Source organism: Pseudonaja textilis, chromosome 4 (assembly GCF_049901715.1).
Source record: "Pseudonaja textilis isolate UNSWEBS1 chromosome 4, rPseTex1.2, whole genome shotgun sequence".
NCBI classification, from domain to species: Eukaryota; Metazoa; Chordata; class Lepidosauria; order Squamata; family Elapidae; genus Pseudonaja; species Pseudonaja textilis.
This window is the reverse complement of record NC_141993.1, coordinates 33360996-33381002: the sequence shown is the minus strand read 5'-3', so window position 1 is coordinate 33381002 and position 20007 is coordinate 33360996. Positions and strand designations below refer to the sequence as shown.

General features: G+C 35.9%; 2 protein-coding genes across 5 annotated transcripts in view; one reads left to right on the top strand and one right to left on the bottom strand.

Moving 5' to 3' along the window:
- DOCK1 (dedicator of cytokinesis 1) overlaps positions 1–20007 on the top strand; it is a 399928-nt gene that overhangs the window by 174738 nt on the left and 205183 nt on the right. The gene's annotated exons all lie outside the window — the stretch shown is intronic.
- The window catches only part of INSYN2A (inhibitory synaptic factor 2A), a 55438-nt gene that overhangs the window by 30305 nt on the left and 5126 nt on the right, over positions 1–20007 (bottom strand). For all 4 annotated transcript variants that reach the window (XM_026704956.2, XM_087932536.1, XM_087932537.1 and 1 more), the window contains exons 2-3: positions 11938–12020; positions 5321–6527 (exon numbers count right to left, since the gene is read on the bottom strand). In XM_026704956.2, coding sequence (XP_026560741.1) covers positions 5321–6527; positions 11938–12007 — 1277 coding nt within the window. In that variant the 5' untranslated portion in view covers positions 12008–12020. The remainder of the gene's footprint in view (positions 1–5320; positions 6528–11937; positions 12021–20007) is intronic.

The following is a 20007-nucleotide window of genomic DNA, read 5'->3' as shown; positions in this document are numbered from 1 at the left end:
CCCCTTTCAATTTTATTCCTGCTGTTCACAACAGATAAATAAAAATATGTTTGCTTTCACAAGGCTTAGTTTATTAAAAAAAAAAACAGGAAAAAACTGCATTTGATGTTGTTTGATATTTATTTACAGCATACACTTATATACTATATATTGCCCAAAGTATATATTATATACATCCCAGAATCATGGGAGTTGTAGAACATATACATTTAATATATTATTATTACTTTGTAATTATTATTTACTAAGCAATAGATTTACTAACCAATGAAATCAACTTGAAATTTAAAAGAAAAAATATTTAAAACTGTCCTCTTGAGCTTCCTTAAAGCCTGTGACTATAATATACATTTTATTATGTTATAATTAATTATATTAATTAATTATAGATTATAGATGAGATATACAAATAGCAGAGCATAAAATTATAATTATTCAAAGCCAGTAAAAGAACAAAATTAAGGTGGTAAACTGACTCTTATCACTAGTATTTAAAAGAAGATAGTCTTCAAAGCCTTTTGAAATACAATCAAGGACCAAGCTAACCTTGCTCAGGCATCCCATAATTACAACTTACTGGTCTGCACCCTTTATCTCTCATGACTATTTCATTGAATTAGTTGATTGTATTGGAAGAGACAATTCTAAAAATAAAAAGGAACCAAGCCATATAGAGTCTTAATAAGGAAACTGTAAGACTTGAAAATTTATTAGAATTACCCCTCCCCCCTTCTTCCTTATCTACAAACATTATTATTTCAGCATATATTCCTGGAGTCTCATAGGTGCAAGCTGATTGTTTACCCTTATTCTATTGAAACAGCATTGTGAATGAAATCAACCAAGTTATCAGCATTCATTCTAAGGACTGCAAAAATAAGCCTTTTAAATAAATAAATAGGCAGGCCCATGAGAAAAAAAAGCAAGTCAGGATCCAGCATCAGTGATGATCTAGACTATTCACTGTTTATTTTATTTTGAGTGAACATGAAAACTACGAAGAGAAAGAAGATAGTCTAGAGTACTATGAAAAGAGAAGACAAATTTGGCTGCGTTTTGTTTTTCTTGTCTATTTATAGAAGTACAGCACTGCTTATCTTTGGTATATAGCAGCGGTTGCCAACCAGTGGGCAGCGGCCCGCTGGTGGGCCATGAGAAAATTTTGCTGGGCCGCAGAGAAATCTTACCCCCAGAGCACCCCCACAAAGCAGGCTATGCAGAAACACAAGGCTGCACCGCCCGCATGGTCTGTGGGAACCCTCCCCACCCACTCCTTACCTGGTAAACTTGCCTGCTAAATTGCTATTTTTCCTTTTTGTGACCATCATCTATTCTGCTGTGCTGGGAGATTTAGATTAGCTAGGAAGCAGGAAATGGTTGGATTTCTTGCTTCCTAGCTAGTGTTTAGATCTTCGGCTCTGCACAGCCGAACCTCCCTTAGAACTGAAGGTCTGCTTGCAAGCAAATTCAATGCAGACTCACGGCAAGCAAATTTGAGAGACTGAGCTAGCCAATGGCAGATAGATAGATCACTGAATGATTCTGTGAGCAACTGAATCTGCCTGCTTTGCATGATTTTGGGTAAAAGTTGCTCTTTTTTATATAAAAAAATCAATATTTACATGCATGGTGTGTTGTGAGTTAATTTTCTGGGTTTGCTTGCAAGCAAGTTTTATGTGACAGACTGAGCTAGCCAATGGCAGATAGATAGACCTCTGAATGAATCTGTGATTCTGTGAGCAACTCAGTCTACCTGCTTTGCCTGATTTTGGGTAAAAGTTGCTCTTTTTTAATAAAAAAAATAAATATTTATATAAATATTTACAATATTTACATACAAGCCATGCCCAGCCAGTCACATGACCACCAAGCCACACCCACAAATTAGGCCATGCGGACAGAACCGGTTAGTGGTCCCTGGGATCTAAAATTATGAGTTTGGTGGTCCCCTGGTATATAGTACCATTTTTATAATATTATTATTAATTCCCTAATAATTAAAACTAAGGTTAGTTTCAGACCTTCTAAATATTGAATTCACTTTCTATTTTTTAAATGGATTCTGTTGAATTTAGAATCCTGATCACATACATTATCTAGAAGTGGTAATGCGAGCTAAGTAAAAAGGTTAGGATTAAAATACAATAAATACATAAATTGCTGTTACTAAATAATCCTTTCACAAGCCTATGCAGGCTTTGTTATGACTGTGTTTAGTAACAGGAATTTTATTTTTCTCTGTTGCATTGCACAATATTTAAATCTTTTAATTTTGTTCATTAGAAATAGAACCTGTATTTGTAACAAATCATGTATTAATAAAAGTATTTTTAAAAGAACAAATGCTAAGACTTTTTACTTTCGAAGAGAGATTTTGTTTAATACTGTTCTCAGCCAATTTACTGTTTTCCATGATTTTCCTAAAATTTTTATCCTTTCAAAAGTACCTGGGTACTGAAATAGTTTTGAATTGAAAAAAAATCACAATAGATTCTTCTTCTAGTGTAAAAATGCTATAATTACAAAAAACATTGAAGAAATTTATTTTTGTTTATTTAAGCAAAAGAATGAAATGAGTTAAACCATAAGCCATTAGCTGCCTGCTATTTCTTCTTCTAATGTTTTAGGGATAGGGATATAAAATGTGTTAAAGAGAAGGCTGTGGCTATATATTCTGGAAAGGAAAATACAAAATTTTATTAAAGTCATTTTAGTGGTTGGTCATCTTCTACAGGCAAAGCAATTCAATTTAAAATCAAAGTTTATGATAATCAGGAATAGGTTAAAATAGAAGCTTCTAAGCTAAAGTATATATAGTTTAATTTATTTGAACTATATGGCCACATTTACATCTGCAATATATAACTCATCTATTGAGTTTACAACAGTTTACAATATTTTAGATCATGTCAAATATAGAGGCTATTAAATTAGAATATTTGCCCACTCATACTCTAGTGTTTCACAAGCATCTACCAGAATCTGGTTTTCCAGCAACCTGTAAATAAGATGCTTCTCATCAGAGAAAGTAAGTAATGAATGTTTCCTTGCTGAGATAGATGCATAATACTATATATATCAGATGAGATATTCATGTAACTTTTTAAATAAGTGTAAAGTGTCAATATTTTTAAAGAGCCTATATGTTTTAATTTCAACAGTCATTTTAATATTTTTTCTACTTTATGTCAATTAAAAACTATGACATTTATACCAATTTATTGTTTTTTTTCTCTCTGTATATATAAATTTGTTCACTTCACTTGAGATATAAGGAAATATATACAAAACTAACTATATGAGGGCCTGTAATCACTTTTAAGTCTTGCTGCTTTTTGAATATCTTTTTAAATCTAAACAAGGGAAGTAGGTCTTTGTTCTTTTCTATAAACTATAAGCCTTTATTCATTAGGTTAGTCTAGTCATAGCTATATGAATAGTGGAAACATTTACCTTTTGACAACACATAATGCTTTGTGGTTATGAATCATTGGTATTCCTGTTTATCTGTCCTAGTGTCCTTATGTTTCTAGGTCCCTAGTCTGCATTCTGAATCTCAATGTTATTTCTCCTCAAATTTATATTCTACAGTAAGTTATGAATAAAGATCAATCGCCACCTTTTCTCCCAATGGGGGCAAAGAATGTAGTTCCATCCTTCCCAGGGATGTACTAAAACTTTCTTTTAAATGGTAGTTTTAAATGGGTCTGATGGAAAAGAAATTGTTTGGAAATAATAACCAATAAACTAGCATGTGAAATAGAAATAATGCTTCTCTCACTACAAGCTTCTTTAAGAAGAAGTAGAATAGGTCTGGTTAGGCTACATTTTATATGTTAAACTGTGTATTCTGAATCTCGGTCCTTTTGACATGTTAGTTTTAAGACTTTGATGTTTATTTTCCATCAGAAAGAGAAAGGAAGGAATACTATAGAAAGCCCTAAATCCTTATTTATATATATGCCAACTGGGTTGTACTGTTGCCATAAGTAGTTTTCTGACTACTTCCTGAAAAAATATGCACAAAACTTTGCACGTTTATAATTTAAATCGTGAAATCAATCTAAATCTTATAATCAGCCAATCTCTGCTAGTAGGTCAACATTAAGGTCTGTTGCTTTAATAGACACAGGGCCTCTTCAGTGCCATACTTTTATGTCATCCCACATTCAGCCTTTCTGAGGCAACAAAACATTAATGCCATGATATAATGGAAATACAAATATGAAATGCTCAGTGTTTCAATACACAGAATTAAAGGGTTGAATTAGACCATTAGACGTCAAAGAACATGCACAAAATAAATGATCAGTTAAATCTAGAAACATTGAAAACCATTCTGATGTACTTGAAATGTATACCTTGTCCTTGTGACATATAGTTTAAATTTAAGTAAGTGCTATAAATCAGTTTGGTTAAGCAAACATTATTGCATATAACAATTACCAACATGCACTAATGCATGTTTTGGGTGAAAGCACCTTCTAAAGCCACAAATGAAAAAGGCACATATTAGTAACTTTGGTATGATGAAAGGAATCAAAGAGGGAACATTTACTGAAGTGAGGAGAAGCATGAGCTACACAAAACAGGAAGTTGGGAGTTAAAAAAGTTGCATTTGTTTGACTACAGCAACTGAATTAACTAGCAATTACAGGCATTATATTTTTAGAAAAGGGTAAAAAGGGTTTTTTTTTAAGAAGGGTAAAAAGAGTGTAAGTGAGATGCCAAAGAACAGAAGTTGCAATTATCAAATAAAGACATAATTACTCAAGTCTGAGTAAATAGCTGTGCTTGTTAAGTATGTTGCGAGCGATACTTTAAAAAAAATTATAGAACACAGAGCAATATACTTCATTTTTATGAAGTAATGGTTTTCTTTTGGGCAGTTTCAGCATTGTAAACAATGTTTTCTATTGCCTCCTAGTCTATTCTGGTTTTAAATAATTAATGAAAGAGTTCTGGGTAATCATATAGCAGATATTATTAGCTTTAATATGACCCTTTATTTTATGACAAATATATATAAGCAATATATTTTAATTTAAATATTTTTGAAAGCAGTTGTTACCAGAAGCATGTTTTTTAGGAGTATCTTTGTACTAAAGCACATATATTGTAAGATCATTAGAGACACAATGAAATAGAAAGGAAAGCATTAATACATTACTGTGAAGTTAGATGCTAAAGTATAGTTTTCTAACACCTTCTGAGTAAATAGAAACATGTAAATTGTTCAACAGAATTCATGCAAGTGATTTTTTCCCCAAATGAGATTCTTGCATATATTATTATTATTATTTAAAAAAGATCAACTTACCCTTCTCTATGAGCTTCTCCCTTTTCCAACTCCTGAATAACACCCAACAAGACCTTTATGGTTTCCTGACTGGAGCTGATCAGATTCTCCATCATCTGTAGCTGTGCTTTCAAATCTACCACTTCAGTGTGAGGCACAATTTGTTGACATCTTTCACTCACAGCAACTGCTGTCTGACAAGGCTGTTTTCCTTCCATAGGTGAAACATTTATGTGAAGGGTCTGTTCGTTACATTGGGTAGACTGGCACTGTGCCTGTGTGGGACAGGCCTGAGCTGTACTCACAGCTTGTGACAGCAGACCATTAAGATGCAGAGTTCTTTTTCTGTCTTCCTCCTCGGCTGGACACAGGGACCAGTCATTCCCTGTTGCTGCAGAATGTTGCTGGTCAGCCAGTGATGTGTGTGAACCAGATGCGGGCAAGTAGATAGAAGCTACTTCTGTTTTGAACACTTTTCCTTGGCTGGCTGGATTAGCTTCCTCGTACCTCAATGGCCCAGTATGGTGTTTTGCTTTGTCATGCAGCTGGTAATCAGGCTCTTCTAAAACTGAAGCTGCTGAATCCTGTACAGAAGGAGGTTCTTTACTACAGCTGTGCAAATCAGTGCTTATACATGTCTCCAAACAGTTGTCCTTAGAAAACGGCTCTATTGCGTTCCTGCGTTCATTAGTATGTGAAATAAATTCAGCTGTCACAAATCCAGGAACTTTCTTGCTGCACTGAACAGCCTCTCCTGAGATTTTGCTGTCTTTCTCTTTAATATCAATTAGGAATCCATTGTTTTGACTTGGAAAAGTATCAACTGAAGCTATGCTTTTGATTACATTTCCCTTTTTCCGGTCCAAAGGGAAGGTCTGGTAACACTTTTTAAGTTCAGGCGAAGTCTGAACTCCTGTACTTTTAGTAACATTAGGGATTGATCTTCGGGCAGGCACTGTCATGTATTTTCGGTAAGCTGCTCTGTAAGAGATGGGTTTTGCTTCCTTTTGGTCAGTCTGCTGTAACAAAGAAAGTTGTTTGTCCCTTTGCTCATTCTGGGCTTCGCAGATGTCTTTGAATCTCACCTGTAGAGCTTTGTTTCTTTTCTTGATTTGCCGATTGGGATCCAATGCATATTTCATTTCTAAGGCAAGTGATGTTGCTGAATCAACTTCACTGTCAGAGACTGCAAGTATGCATTTGCTGGGTTCCTCACTTCCTGTGGTACCTGAAATCAAAAAGCAATGTTAGGAATATTGTTACTACCCTAGGTATAGATGTTTTTATTCAAATGGCATGATTTTTAAATGAATGAATAAAGTTTAGGATCTTGCAGCTACCTAAACATGAAGTCTCGCTTTTTTGAGTGGGAGTAGTGATTTTTGTGTGTTATAAAATGCATAAATAACACCATCTCATGGAAAATAATGGATTAATAGATTAGAACTTTAAAAATAGTAATATGCCTACATGACAAAGGTAAATAATGAAATCCAAAAGACGTAGTAGTAAAAATGATTTTCAAGTTAGCCAGAATTCCTGTTGGATAGGGTGATATAACAATTAGACTAGATATTTGGGGGTTTTAAATAGTTTAGACTCAGACTACATACTAAAATTTATATACTATTCCTGAATAGTTGTAGACATCCGACTACATCCTAATACAAACAAATAAGGGGTGAGCTCCTCCTTCCTTATTTCAGAAAATAGTCTTCTCACTGCTTTTCTTTGGCAAAAAATATACAGATAGTCCTTCATTTATTACTTTAGTGGAACCCAGAATATCCATCATAAATCAAGGCATCCACAGACTGAACCTGATTTTCTTATTTTTTTTTGCTCCAGTCAAACACCATGGTCAAGTGAATAGGGCAGTCATTAACAAGTGGTTGTTAAATACAAATCAATGTATTCCTATGGGCATTTTTTATTGGAAACCAGCCAAATAAGGCTGGAAACTGGCAAAAAAATGTTTTAAATCATACTCACATCACCATGGAATGCTGCAATCATCCATAAAGGTGAGCTGCCAAGTACCTGGAATGTGATGCGTGCAGCCATCAGAACTTTGGAATGGGGTCATAAGTAGATTTTAGGTGGTGTGTCATAATTTTGAATGGTTATTATGCAATAGTCATAAAACAAGGACTATCTGTAGTCTTATAGAGAGAAGTGTATTCAAAACACTTTATGTACTTTTATTTACTTATCTTAGGAAAAATAAATACGGCTTTAAACTGTCTTATGCTGACATCATGACTTAGTGTAATATCACTGCCTTCCAGATGTAAATAAGACAGGAAGCCTTCAGAAATGCATTATGTTTAAAGGTTCTTGCTTAAACATGTATCGTTAAGAATATTCAAACCTGGACAAATGAACAACTATTGGGTATGGCTGAATGCTCTCCATATTTACGCAGAAATCATTTTTTCCATAGTGAAAGGTGGGAGGGGGAAAAAGCAGCTGAAACAGTTATTTGAAAATGTTATATACTGTTGATGTTTTAATGCTATACAGAAGGTATTTTCATTCTGAAGAGTGATTGTTACTGAATAATTTTGGTAACTAACATATCCTTATAATTACCTTTTACTTGGAGATTCTTCATTTCATTTGCTACATTTGTTTGATGACAGCATAATTAACTCTTGAAGAGATTATAGATGGAAACAATTTACTGTAAATTTAAAATAATAAATTTAGGCCATGAGATTAAATCTCTTCAGTGCAGAAGCCTCAATTAAATTTTTATTAGGACAAACAGATCTGCATTTATTGCTAGTCATTTTGGAACTGAAACTGATTGCAAATTGGAGGATACTTGTTATTTTTTAAGAATAATGTTTAAGGGAAATGCCGATGTATATAAACAACCATCTGTTTTAAAAGTGTTCTTATTTCTTTTTAGGTAAAGTTAATACTTCTGAAAATGTGACCCTTAACTGCTTTCTTGGCAATGGAACCACCCACATTTATTGCGCTTCAAATTACCACCCAAAATTTATTCCCCAATGGGTGGTTCCATTGGGGAATAAATTTTCTACAAAAAACACATTGCCTTACTTTTAATATGATGCATCAAACCTATACTTTTATAGAGTATTCATACAGATATAAAGAAATGTTAATTTTAAACAGCAAAATATAAGTTTGTGCTATCTACTTAACATCCCTACTGTGTTCAATTGTTAAATGTAACTAAGCTGTTGCAGGTGGCAGTTTCCTTCCACTTAGGGAGAAGAATCACATCTTAATTTGTTACCTTTCTTTACATATGTTTTAAACTTTTAGCCTCAGGGGTTGGATTCTACCGGTTCTGTCCAGCCCTACAGAACCGGTAGCTCTGAAGAGCAGCAGACACAGAACAGGTTGTGTCTGCTGCTGCTTTGGCCCACCCGCCCAGTTACTTGTCCTTTATTTCCTGTTTTTTCAACCACAGCTGCTTTGCGTGGCACAACTGCGGTTGAAAAAGCAGGAAAAAAGGGCTTTTCCAACTGCTGCGCACCCGCACGCAGCTCAGCAGGTCGTAAATTGCACTCGTGTGACTCGCGCATGCATGCGCAACGCGGAACAACAGAACCAGTAGTTATACCAGTCGGATCCCATCCCTGTTTAGCCTGATTGCTAAGACAGAAAAATAAGGTATTTCTGAAGAACAATGCCAAATTTCATGCAAAGAGAATATAACCATGGTTAATTTTTATCCATTTTCACTATGTCTTTGGGTTGGACAGTGAAAAAAGGTGAGGGAAATTTTAAAAAATGTTAAAGCCTGCTATCTTTGTTATAGAATAACAGTTTATAGAATAAAATGAAGAGAAAACACACTTAAAATGGAATAACAAATATCATTTGCACTTATATATACAATTTGGTGTAGTGGTGAAGACATCTGGCTAGAAACTAGGGGACCATGAATTCTTTGCCACGAAGCCAGTTGGGTGGCCTTGGGATAGTCACTTTTTCTCAGCCATAGGAAGGAAGCAATGGCAAGCCATTTGTGAAAAACCTTGCTAAGAAAACTATAAGAACTTGTCCAGGTTAAAGGAGTTAAATAGTATTATGGAGAAGGAAATACTACCGTGTTTCTCCAACAATACGGCCTCCCCCAATACGAAGTCCCAGCATGTTTTATAGCCATAAAATGAAATTAAGCCCCTCCCTCCAAATTAGGGCCTATTTTAAAACATGCAAAATGGGGGGAAGGGCAGGGGGCTTGCTGTTAGGAGCACCCTGCGGGCAGCCATGCCTCGCCACCAACCTCCTTACTGTCACCAATTACTTTTGCTGCATACTCGGGTATGGTGCTGCCTGCGTTGACCTCGGTGTTGGTGGATGCTGCAGCGGCATGGGCAGAGGCGCTCGGTGGGGCTCAGCTCGGAGGACACGGCACGGGCCATTGCCTCGCCTCCCTGTCCGTGGACGGGTGGGCGCCATCACTGCCTCAGGCGGCCTCTCCCAGTGGCCCCTTCGAGGTCGGGCTGGAGGGACTTGGGAAGCCAACCTCGGATCGGCCTGGCTCTTTCCCTTGGCAGGCGGGCACGCACCTGCGGCTCGCTTTCCCGGCTCTGCCCAACCTGCCCGGCTCAGGCATGGCCCTGACGGGATGAACGGAAGGCCCGGCAGGGAGGCGCTCGCTGCCTTGTCTAGAGCTCCGCCGCAGGTAGGAGGGCCTGCCTGTCAGCTGCGCTGGGTGCCCCAGGCGAAGCTCTTCACACTCTACCCGCGCCAGACAGGGATGGCGGCTGAGCGCTTCTCCCGGGTGGGCCGTGCTGTGGCCCCAGGAGATTTGACTCCCCACGTGGGGTTGGGCTGCTCTCTCAGGCAGGGGAGGCTTTGTTGTAGTAGGGAGTCATTTTTAAAAGAATGGGCTTTGCCTTCGAACGATGCTCAGGTGGCGGCGACAGGAGCGCCTGAAGCCGAGTGTCTCTGCCGGGCTTCGATTGCAGGGAGGAGCCCTGGCCAGCCCTGCGTGGCTGCGCCAAATGCTGTGGTGATGCTCCAAATGCCGCGGCAGCATGGGAGGAAGGGAAAGCAATGGTGGCGGAAGATCTCCCGATATGAAGTGCCCCACCAACGCCGAGGTCAACATCCAAGCTGTCACCGCCCGCCCAAGGATGCAAGGAAGGGAATTAAGTCACCCCCGAAAAGAGAGCCTTGCCGTTTTTTCAGGGCTCAAAAAAAAAAATAAGACCCGGCCTTATTATATGAGAAACACGGTACATTTGCATAAAACAGGAATAATATATAAAATCATTTGGTGGCATGAGAAAAGGAAAGTATCGATCACAAGATTAAGCCTATCAGTAAGTATACTAATAGCTTATAGTTTTTGAATACTGAAATAGCCGCTTTATTACCTTGAAAATGAAGTGCACATTCAATTTCATTCCAGCAGCCAAGAAAATAAATTCAAACTAGTTCACAAACATTATTCATTTTAGCTCCTCTGAAAGAACTAAATGTATACTGTTTAAAAGACAAATGCAAAAATCTGTCCATCCTTAATATTTCTGTACATTCATTACTTTGGTGCAACTGTAAAGTATAGTTGGTTAGTGAATAAGAATTCAGTATGCTTCAATACAAGTAAATACATGTATTATAACACTGAACTAAATATATCTGGGATACAAAGGACTTTAAGATAGTAATTTGATGGATGAATTCTTCTTTGCTAAGACTCTTTTAAGTGCAAGATTTCTGTTTGCTCTTTCTTTTTAGAAAATGAAGTGTGCTGACTGATTTTAATGTATTAATTTTTACAATGTACCAGTTCATTATAAAATCACTGGGATTCTTTCATTTCTCCTGCCTAACAAGTATGAGGAACAACTAAAATTAAATATAGAACACAATAATTGTTCACCTATCTCACAGGATGAGAAGACATATAGCACTATACTTAGATACAAGTAGGTACCAAATAAAAATACTAAATAGGGAATAGGGAAAAGGTCATATTTTAGTATTAAATTGCTGATATCCCATGCAGGGTTTTTTGGTTAATTTTATGGTTTAGAAACAGCCAGTGGGCTTACTTATTTGCTTAAACAGTAGTTTTGAAAATTAAATACTATGGGGTGATACCTTCTAGAAAGAAATGTGAGATTAATAGTGGTAATATTCAACCACATTAGTATTTTGTAAAACTTTGAAAACCTGGATGTTGGATCCTTTAGGTTGGGTAAACTCATAATTACAGCTTTCTCACATAACCATGGCCTGGATTCTGACTGCCTTTGGATGCCACCTGTGCTGTAATTGTGTCTATGTTTGCTATTGTTGTTATTTATTCCTTTTGTTCGATTGGCTTTAATCCTGCATTTACTGCCCAGAATCACTATGCAGGGATGTATAAACCAACTATAAATAAATACAGAAAAAAAAACCTCTAACCTTTATGAACACAGTAAATGGGAACTAATTCTCAAATACATTTATCTATATGATGAGTCACTTGTTTAATAACTGTAGCTTGATTTTTTTTCTTCTCCAGTCAATATATAATTTATATGAGGCTTCTTGAATGAGTTATATAAATATTTTTATATAAACTACTGCACATCACGCTAGGTGTATAAAAGTTCTATTAGATAAAACCAACGGAAATACAGGGACATACCACTTACTTTCATCATTGAGGGATTGTGAGGCTGGAGATGAAAGATTCCTCATCTCATGATCAGTTCCTTTGGCCATCGTGTTACTTAGCCTAAAATATAACAAATATACTATTACTAATTGATTGTACACTGTATTGGAAAATAAAACCCGTTTTTAATTTTAAGTATTTTTGGAAACATTGAAATAATTCATTCTTTCAGAGAACACAAATAATGCTTGAATTACCTAATTCTTAATACTGTTAGGTTGCCAACACTTCTAAAAAATCTAACAGTACTCAAACAGAAAAATATTTAGAAGTTCAAAATATTAAGCACCAAACAGATTTTAGACATTTGTTTAGTGCAAACTTTAGTATACATTCATATGGTTTTCTTATTGCCATTAAACACTTTATGATTGAGCTTGTAAATTACTATCAACAGGTAACATAATTCCTGACCTATGACCATTTGTTCAGTGACTGTTCCAATAGTCTTGAACAAATGATGATTAATCACCGGTCCTAAAAATTCTGGCCATCCCAATATCCCATTGCCTGATCTCCATTTGCAACTTTCCATTGTTGGCTTCCTCAGAAAGGCAGTATGGAAATGGAAACCAGCAGGGAAGGTTGCAGGTCTGCCGCCCCACCCGCACATCAGTCCCTCTGTGCGTGTGCCAGCCACTGCACATTTATCCCAACCTGCACTTTCCAACCTGTGGGATGTCTCTTGTACACCTTCCCCAACTTACTTGCACACCCGACCCACAACTCGCATGTACTCTCTCAGCTTCTCTTGTGCACTCCTTTGCACTGCACCTCTTGCATAGTCTCCTGCTCAACTTCACTCCCTCTCCCACCCAGCAGTAGCCATTTATTTGCCTGCAGACCTGGGACTCTTAATTTTCCACCAGCTTCTCCACTGACTTTGGTTGTAGGAAGCCCAAGAACATTGCCTCACTTAACAATCCCTGCAGCAATCCCTGCAGTCCCAGCCGCCTTTGTAAGTCAAAGAATACCTATTTGTAGGTAGTTTTTATTTAAGGATTAAGACCCTATCACAGTGATGGTGAACCTATGGCACGCGTGCCATAGGTGGTACGCAGAGCCATTTATGCGGGACACGAGCCCCAGCCAAACTTACCTGCACTGTACATGTGCACACCTCCCAGCTGATTTTCAGCCCATTTGAAGCCTCCTAGAGGCTCGAGGGAAGCCTTTGCAGGCCGAAAAACAGGTGTTTCGTCACTTCTTGTATTTCCAGAAATATCGGAAATGACGAACGGGCCAATTTTTCGGCCTCCAAAGGCTGCAGAGGCTTCCCTCGAGCCTCTGGAAAGCCGAAAAAGACTTCAAAGTGGCCGAAAATCAACTGAGAGGCTCACAGTGCAGATAAGGGGGTGGTGGGGAAATTGTATGCGCCATACGCAGGGTCGTGGGGGGGAGGCCGCACATATTGCCTTCTGGGTGCTGGCACACGAGCAATTTTTGGCACAGGAGCCCTCTCATTATACCATATGCCAAACTAATTCCAAAAATACTACCAAATGCCCAAGTCCATTCTGTAATATGTCAGTTTTTATTGCTTCCTCTATGTCAGGGGTCTTCAAACTTGGCAAGTTTAAGACTTGTGGACTTCAACTTCCAGAATTCCAGAGCTAACATGACTGGAAAAGGAATTCTGGGAGTTGAAGTCAACAAATCTGCTCTATGTGAAGAATTTGTCTAAGAGGTTTTTTTTATTTTTGTCTTGTACTTCTTTACAGAAATTGATTTTCTTATCCATCTTGTACACTTTTCAAAAATGCAACTGTATATTGCTTCCTTTTACGGAATGGAACAGGCAATCTGACTTCCCCATTGACGATGCTTGTCAGGTCGCAAAAGGTGATCACACAACCCTGGGACACTGCAACCATCATAAATATAAGTCAGTTGCCAAGTACCTGAATTTTGATAATATCATAGCAATGCTATAATCGTCGTAACTATAGAAAATATGTCACTTTTTTCAGTGCCATTGTAATTTTGAATGGTTACTAAATGATCTGTTTTAAGTTGAGGACTACCAGCCACTCCGAGTTGGTTTAAGATGGGTAATTATACAAATGTTGAAATAAAAAAAACAAATAATCATTTTAATCTAGATTTAAGTCCATGTGTAAATCATCCATTTGGAGAATTTCACCAGTTGTGAGGGCAGTGAAGAAAACATACTATTGAAGTAACAGGCTTCCTCCCCCCCACAAATCTATCTCTACTAGGATTCATATACTGGTATTAATCAAAACATTTGGTAAATAGCTATGTAAAATTTGTAGATCAACAACAGTTGATTCTGGGAGTTCTGATGTTAGAAAAGATAACATTAATAGATCAAATTGACTATTGTTTGCCTAGCTATTCTGGATTCTAACTAGTTAATCGCAGTACTTACAACAAGGTGTTTCAAATGATAAGGGCTATCTTTTGATTCTTCAATCTTTGCCCCTACATTCTAATTAAATTAGGTCCAGAGCTGATGGTAATTAATGATTTTTTTAAAGGTTAGATTTACTATTTAAAAGATTTAATATTTAGTTTTACAGTTAGAGTTATATACAAAAGAGAAAATTATAAGAATACTTTTTTTAAAAAACCCTCTCCCTTCAATTTGGAGAAAGTTCACAATCTGATTGGAGAAATTATGGCCCTACCTCTATTTTCATAAGCATTAACCCAATCCAATGAAGTGAGCAAATCTGCATCATCAATTTGTAGGAGAGATATGCAGCAGCTGCCACAAACTGACCATCTTGACTTATGCTGTCTCACACAGCATAATTGTACTATTGTGTCAACATACAAATGTAACCTCTGGGTTTTGGAATGAGGTTTTATAAATGTGTTTATAAAAAACAGATGTTTCAACTATGCTAAGGGGCTTGTTATCTAACAAAACAGTAGAAATATGACTTTGATTTTACATGAGTGAAAGCAAAGGCAAGGCATTTGGTTTTACAATTGTTCATTATTTGTATTTTCTATAGCCTTTGACTTGTTCACTATTGTGGGCGGTTTACAAGAATTATAATCAATTTTGTAATATTAAGGTTTGTTCTTTTTAAATGGCCATACTGAGACAGTATCAGTCTCAAGTTAGGTCACAAAATATCCCGTCCCGTTGTATATGTAAATGGCTACTTTTTAAAAGTTCTTTTGGGCTCGATGATTAAACAACCTTAAGTTACTTCTAAATAGGACGGTACCGTAGATCATTAGAAAGACCCTTGGACTGCAATTCATTCCTGTTGCGGAAGGGATTCTACTCTCACTGAAAATACTTCATCTGGAAAGACTTGCTTCAACTACCCACAATGAAGCAATTAATTAGAAATGTGTTTGCATAATTATGTTTGTTGCTACTTTTTCCTGAGTGTCAAAAAAGATTTGCACAAGTTTTAGTGAGTGAAATGTATGGCAACCAAACTGTTAATACGTACACAATATGGTTACTACAGGTAGTTGTCAACTTATGACTACAATTGAGTCCAAAATTTCTGTTAACTGAAACATTTGTTAAGCCCATTTTACTACCTTTCTTGCCAGTTGTTAAGTGAATCACTGTAGTTGTTATGAACACAGTTGTTAAGTGAATCTAGCTTCCCATTGACTTTGCTTGTCAGTCGCAAAAGGGGATCACATGACCCCAGGACATTGCAACTGTCATAAATATGAGCCAATTGCCGAATATCTGAATTTTGATCACGTAACCATGGGGATGCTGCAATGGTTGTGTGAAAATTGATAAGTCACATTTTTCAGTGCTGTTGTAAATTTAAGCAGTCACTAAATGAACTGTTTTAAGTTGAGGACCACCTGTATATTATTCTCACACCAATTCACAAGAAATTGTGTTTGTTTGTTTGTACCTTTGAACCAGTTTTTGACTCCCACTGATTGTCTGAACAAGTCCATGCAGTTTTCTTGGGAAGTTTTTTCTAAAGTGGTTTTCCACTGTCTCCTTCCAAAGGCTGAGAGACTGGTGTAAGATCAGCCAGCTGGCTTTGTCTAAGGCAGGACTAGAACTCAAAGTCTCCTGATTTGTAGTCAATGCCTTACCCATTACATCACTGACTATCAATGAATTGATTCTGCATTTAAGGACTTAAATGACTGCGAAATATGTGTGTGTGTGTGTGTGTGTGTGCGCGTGTGTGCACGCTCATGCACATAGCTCCACCAACTTTAGAATGTACAGGAAAATCCATTTTAACTATCAGCAATATGAATGAAAAAATAACAGAAGTACAAAAGGATATAATGATTGAGTTGAAATTCTTTAGGGGGCTTTTTACTTTTTAGTGTAATTTTTTTTAAAAGGTGTGGGGGGGGGAGGCATTGAACCTGTAACATAGCACAGACTAAATCCACAATCTAGTAAAATGACTGCATGCTTCTAGTTTAATCTGTCAAATATTCTATTGGTCCCATATTCCACTTATTAAGAACTGAGTTATCATTTCAGTTTAGCCCATTATTTGATAGCTGTATTTGATACTCAGAAAAAAACATTAAAAATCATTTGGACAGTGTGAACCTTTCACTTCTACATGATGCCAAACTTTGATGTTCATATTTGTCATAAGAATCCACATTAATATGGGGGGGATGATGGCATTAATTATTTAACTGAAGCCAGAAAATATAATGCAGAAGTCATAACATCTTTGCTTATTATACATAAATGTTAAAATAGTTCGAACTATGTATGTTAAGTATTTTTCCTCTGTTGAACACATTTACTTGTGGTCAGGGAGCCATGTCAAAAATCAGTGGAAAGGAGTTAATTGCCATTTAACTTATTTTGCATTAATATACAAGCCTTTTGCAAACTAAAATCAGAGTATAGAGGCTGACTTCAACAGAGAGAGAGAGAGAGAGAAGCAGGTTAATTTCAGGACTCAGAAAATACTTTCACATAGCTTCAATGCTGATTGATTAAATTTTAGTTAAAATGTGGCAGTTACAAAAGAAGCCAAGCAAAGAGGAATAAACATATAAAATAATTTGGGTATACTGCTCAGGTACTATATATATATATGTCATTCTGAGCACTTTCTTATGAAATTCAGGATAGCACTCAAAGAATAAAGTTCAAGAATAGCTCAATAATAAGATTGCAATCTCTGACTTAGACTTATCAGGTAGAAGAAATAGAGGTAATATTCCAAAATGCTTTACTCTTTCTCCAATAACACTATAGTAAGCCCGAAGGAAAAGTGCTGATGTAGGAATCACAGCAACAGCAACTAATTAAAAATTATGTGAAAATGTTTCAAGCATCTGATTGAATAAATAACATCTGCAGAAGAAAAACAATGCTTATACTGCAGAACTTTCAGAACCCTCACTATACAATAAAAATAAAAAGTGTTTTCTCAATAGTTGCCCTATTACACAAGCAACTGAAGACAGATTACTGTCAAATTGTGAAGTTTCACAAATGTTTAGCAAGTTATTTCACCTTAGGGATTCTAACTGGTTAGCTTATTTCATCATGGCTTCTGTTCTTCATGTAGGGAAATATGAGAAGTATACCATACCAGTCAATGTGTCTTGCACCTTGATGATGTAGATCTCTATACCAACACATTAACACATCTGTTCTTTTCATAACAAGGATATTGTTAAGAGTTTAAGACTAGTAGCAATTGGAACCTATTGTCCAATTTCATAGTAGCACCTAGACAGGTCTGTTTTGCTATAAGAATCTGTTTCATCACTGCTCTTTCCCTGAACTATATTAATTACTGATATATAGGACTATTCTGTGTGAAATTGCTAGTTTTCAATAAACTTTTGCCTAATGTTCTGTGGTATAGTATTTGACAGATATTCATCCTTGATTCATCCTCCTTGGGCAGGAGTCACAATGAAGAAAAATTACTAGGGCTTTTTTATATATACAAACATTAGACATATATTCAACTTCATTTTTCTTGATGAATGACTAAATAAAGATACTGCCATTGTTAATTTTTTAACCACTATGGCAAAAGGCATTAGCAGTATAGCTAATGAACTGAAAGGAACTAACCTAGAACAGTGACTCTAATGTTAACTGTGCTGAACAGGGATAAGTATGTCTTCTATAGTGTATTAACAGATAGTTGTGGTTGATAAAACAGATAGTTGTGGTTGATAATCGCATTATATGGTAATAATTTAATGATACAGGATAATGACACATGAAAGAAACCATTCTTACTGATACTGCCCTAAATATTTCTATTATGCCTGACGCTTCCACTTATTCAATCTGATGGAAAACAATGTTAGTCCTCAAAAGTAAAAACAATGTAGTGTTACCTATGATATAAAACATTTTATGAAAGACATCAATATCATCATAAGGAAGCAAGTGTATAAACAGAGTTATGTCATCTCAGAAATAATGATTACCATATTATTGAAATTAAAAATCAAACAGAATATGACAAAACAGTAATACTGTCACTGTATGCTTTCAGTAACAGAGATGGTAAATGTATTGAAAGGTATCTCACAGCAATGAGAACAGATGGCATGCATTCTTTATGGTAAATTATTTTCATGCATAGTAGCCACTAATTACAAGCTTTTATTCCAAGATATGGTATGACTGGTATACAGTATGACTGTATATGTGTGTGTTGTGTGCGTGCACACACACATCTGGAAATGAAAATCCATCAAAATCTTTTATCAAAGTACATAAGTGCAGTAATCATTTATGGTTTGATCTCTCATCTGAATTTACCATTACACAAATATGAGAAATAACTAATCAATAGGAAAAGGGGAACAGAAAATATACAACAATGTATATGAAATCAATTAATATTATCATACAGTTCTATGAATGCTATGAAGCAATTACTACTGTCATATTTTTCAATGTGTCATTTCTTAGTCAAATGAACAATTTCCTTTACCAAATGAATAGAAAACTCAGCATTGCATCATGAAATAGCCCAGATTGTCAGATGCTATTCCAGAATTTAAGGAGGACTATAATAGTAGACAATCTATAAGCTAGCTATGATGGTCCTGGCAAATACTGTGTAGTTAGAATTGGAACAGTCTTTGACAGCTACAACAGAAGACCCAGTTTATGTGTTGAAGGGATTTCTTCTTGTATCTCCTCTATCAATTGTAGTAACTGTTATATTTCTTGCATATACTTAGTGAAAGCTCATACTTATATTTCATGATTCCTCTGTTAAAGGATGCATCTGATTTGAGACTATCTAGAAATTCAATTTCAGTTGTTAAATGCACAAATGTATAAACAGTATTGACACTAAATGTTTTCTTAGTTTAAGAGGTTTAATACTATATAGATTTTAATATGCTCAGTGATGATGGGAACAAGCAAAATCTCAAACAAACCAATAAAAACTTTTAAAAAGGGGTTGCTACTTCAAGAAAATATATTGTGTTTGCAAGAAAAGTCTGTACATTTGGAGAGCAAATAATACTGTTTAGATAAAAACAAAAACAGGATTCATATAATAGTAAAATATAAGAGATAAAATCAACATTGCATTTGAATCTTAGTTATAACTTGTTCTTTGTATATGCCCTTCTCAGTTATGATGCTACTACCCAGGTATTTGGCACAGGAAAAAGGATTTGAAGATTAGGGAAAGATATTTTGTTCAACTTGAACTCTGTCATCAAGACGTTATCACTTCTTGGGAAATAGTAACTTGGCTCTGTTGCAGAAACGCAACTGTCATGTGTCTTCTGATAAAACTTTATATGCAATAGCAATTCTATAAATTTTACTGTAGACATATTTATTTGAAATAACTCATTGTGTATTAAGTAACTCACTAAATCAGCCAAATTTCATTAATGAATTAAATTTCAAAGTTTTTTTCACATGTGATGAAAAAATACAACTTATGCTGAAAAATATACTATAATGTATAGTGTATACAAGTGAAATGTGAAAGTAAATAAATAAAATTACAAACAGCTATATAACCACTTTAGTAACATTTCTGCATTTCCTAATGTAAACATTTTTAAAGAGTACATTTACTTAAAAGGAACATTAACCTCA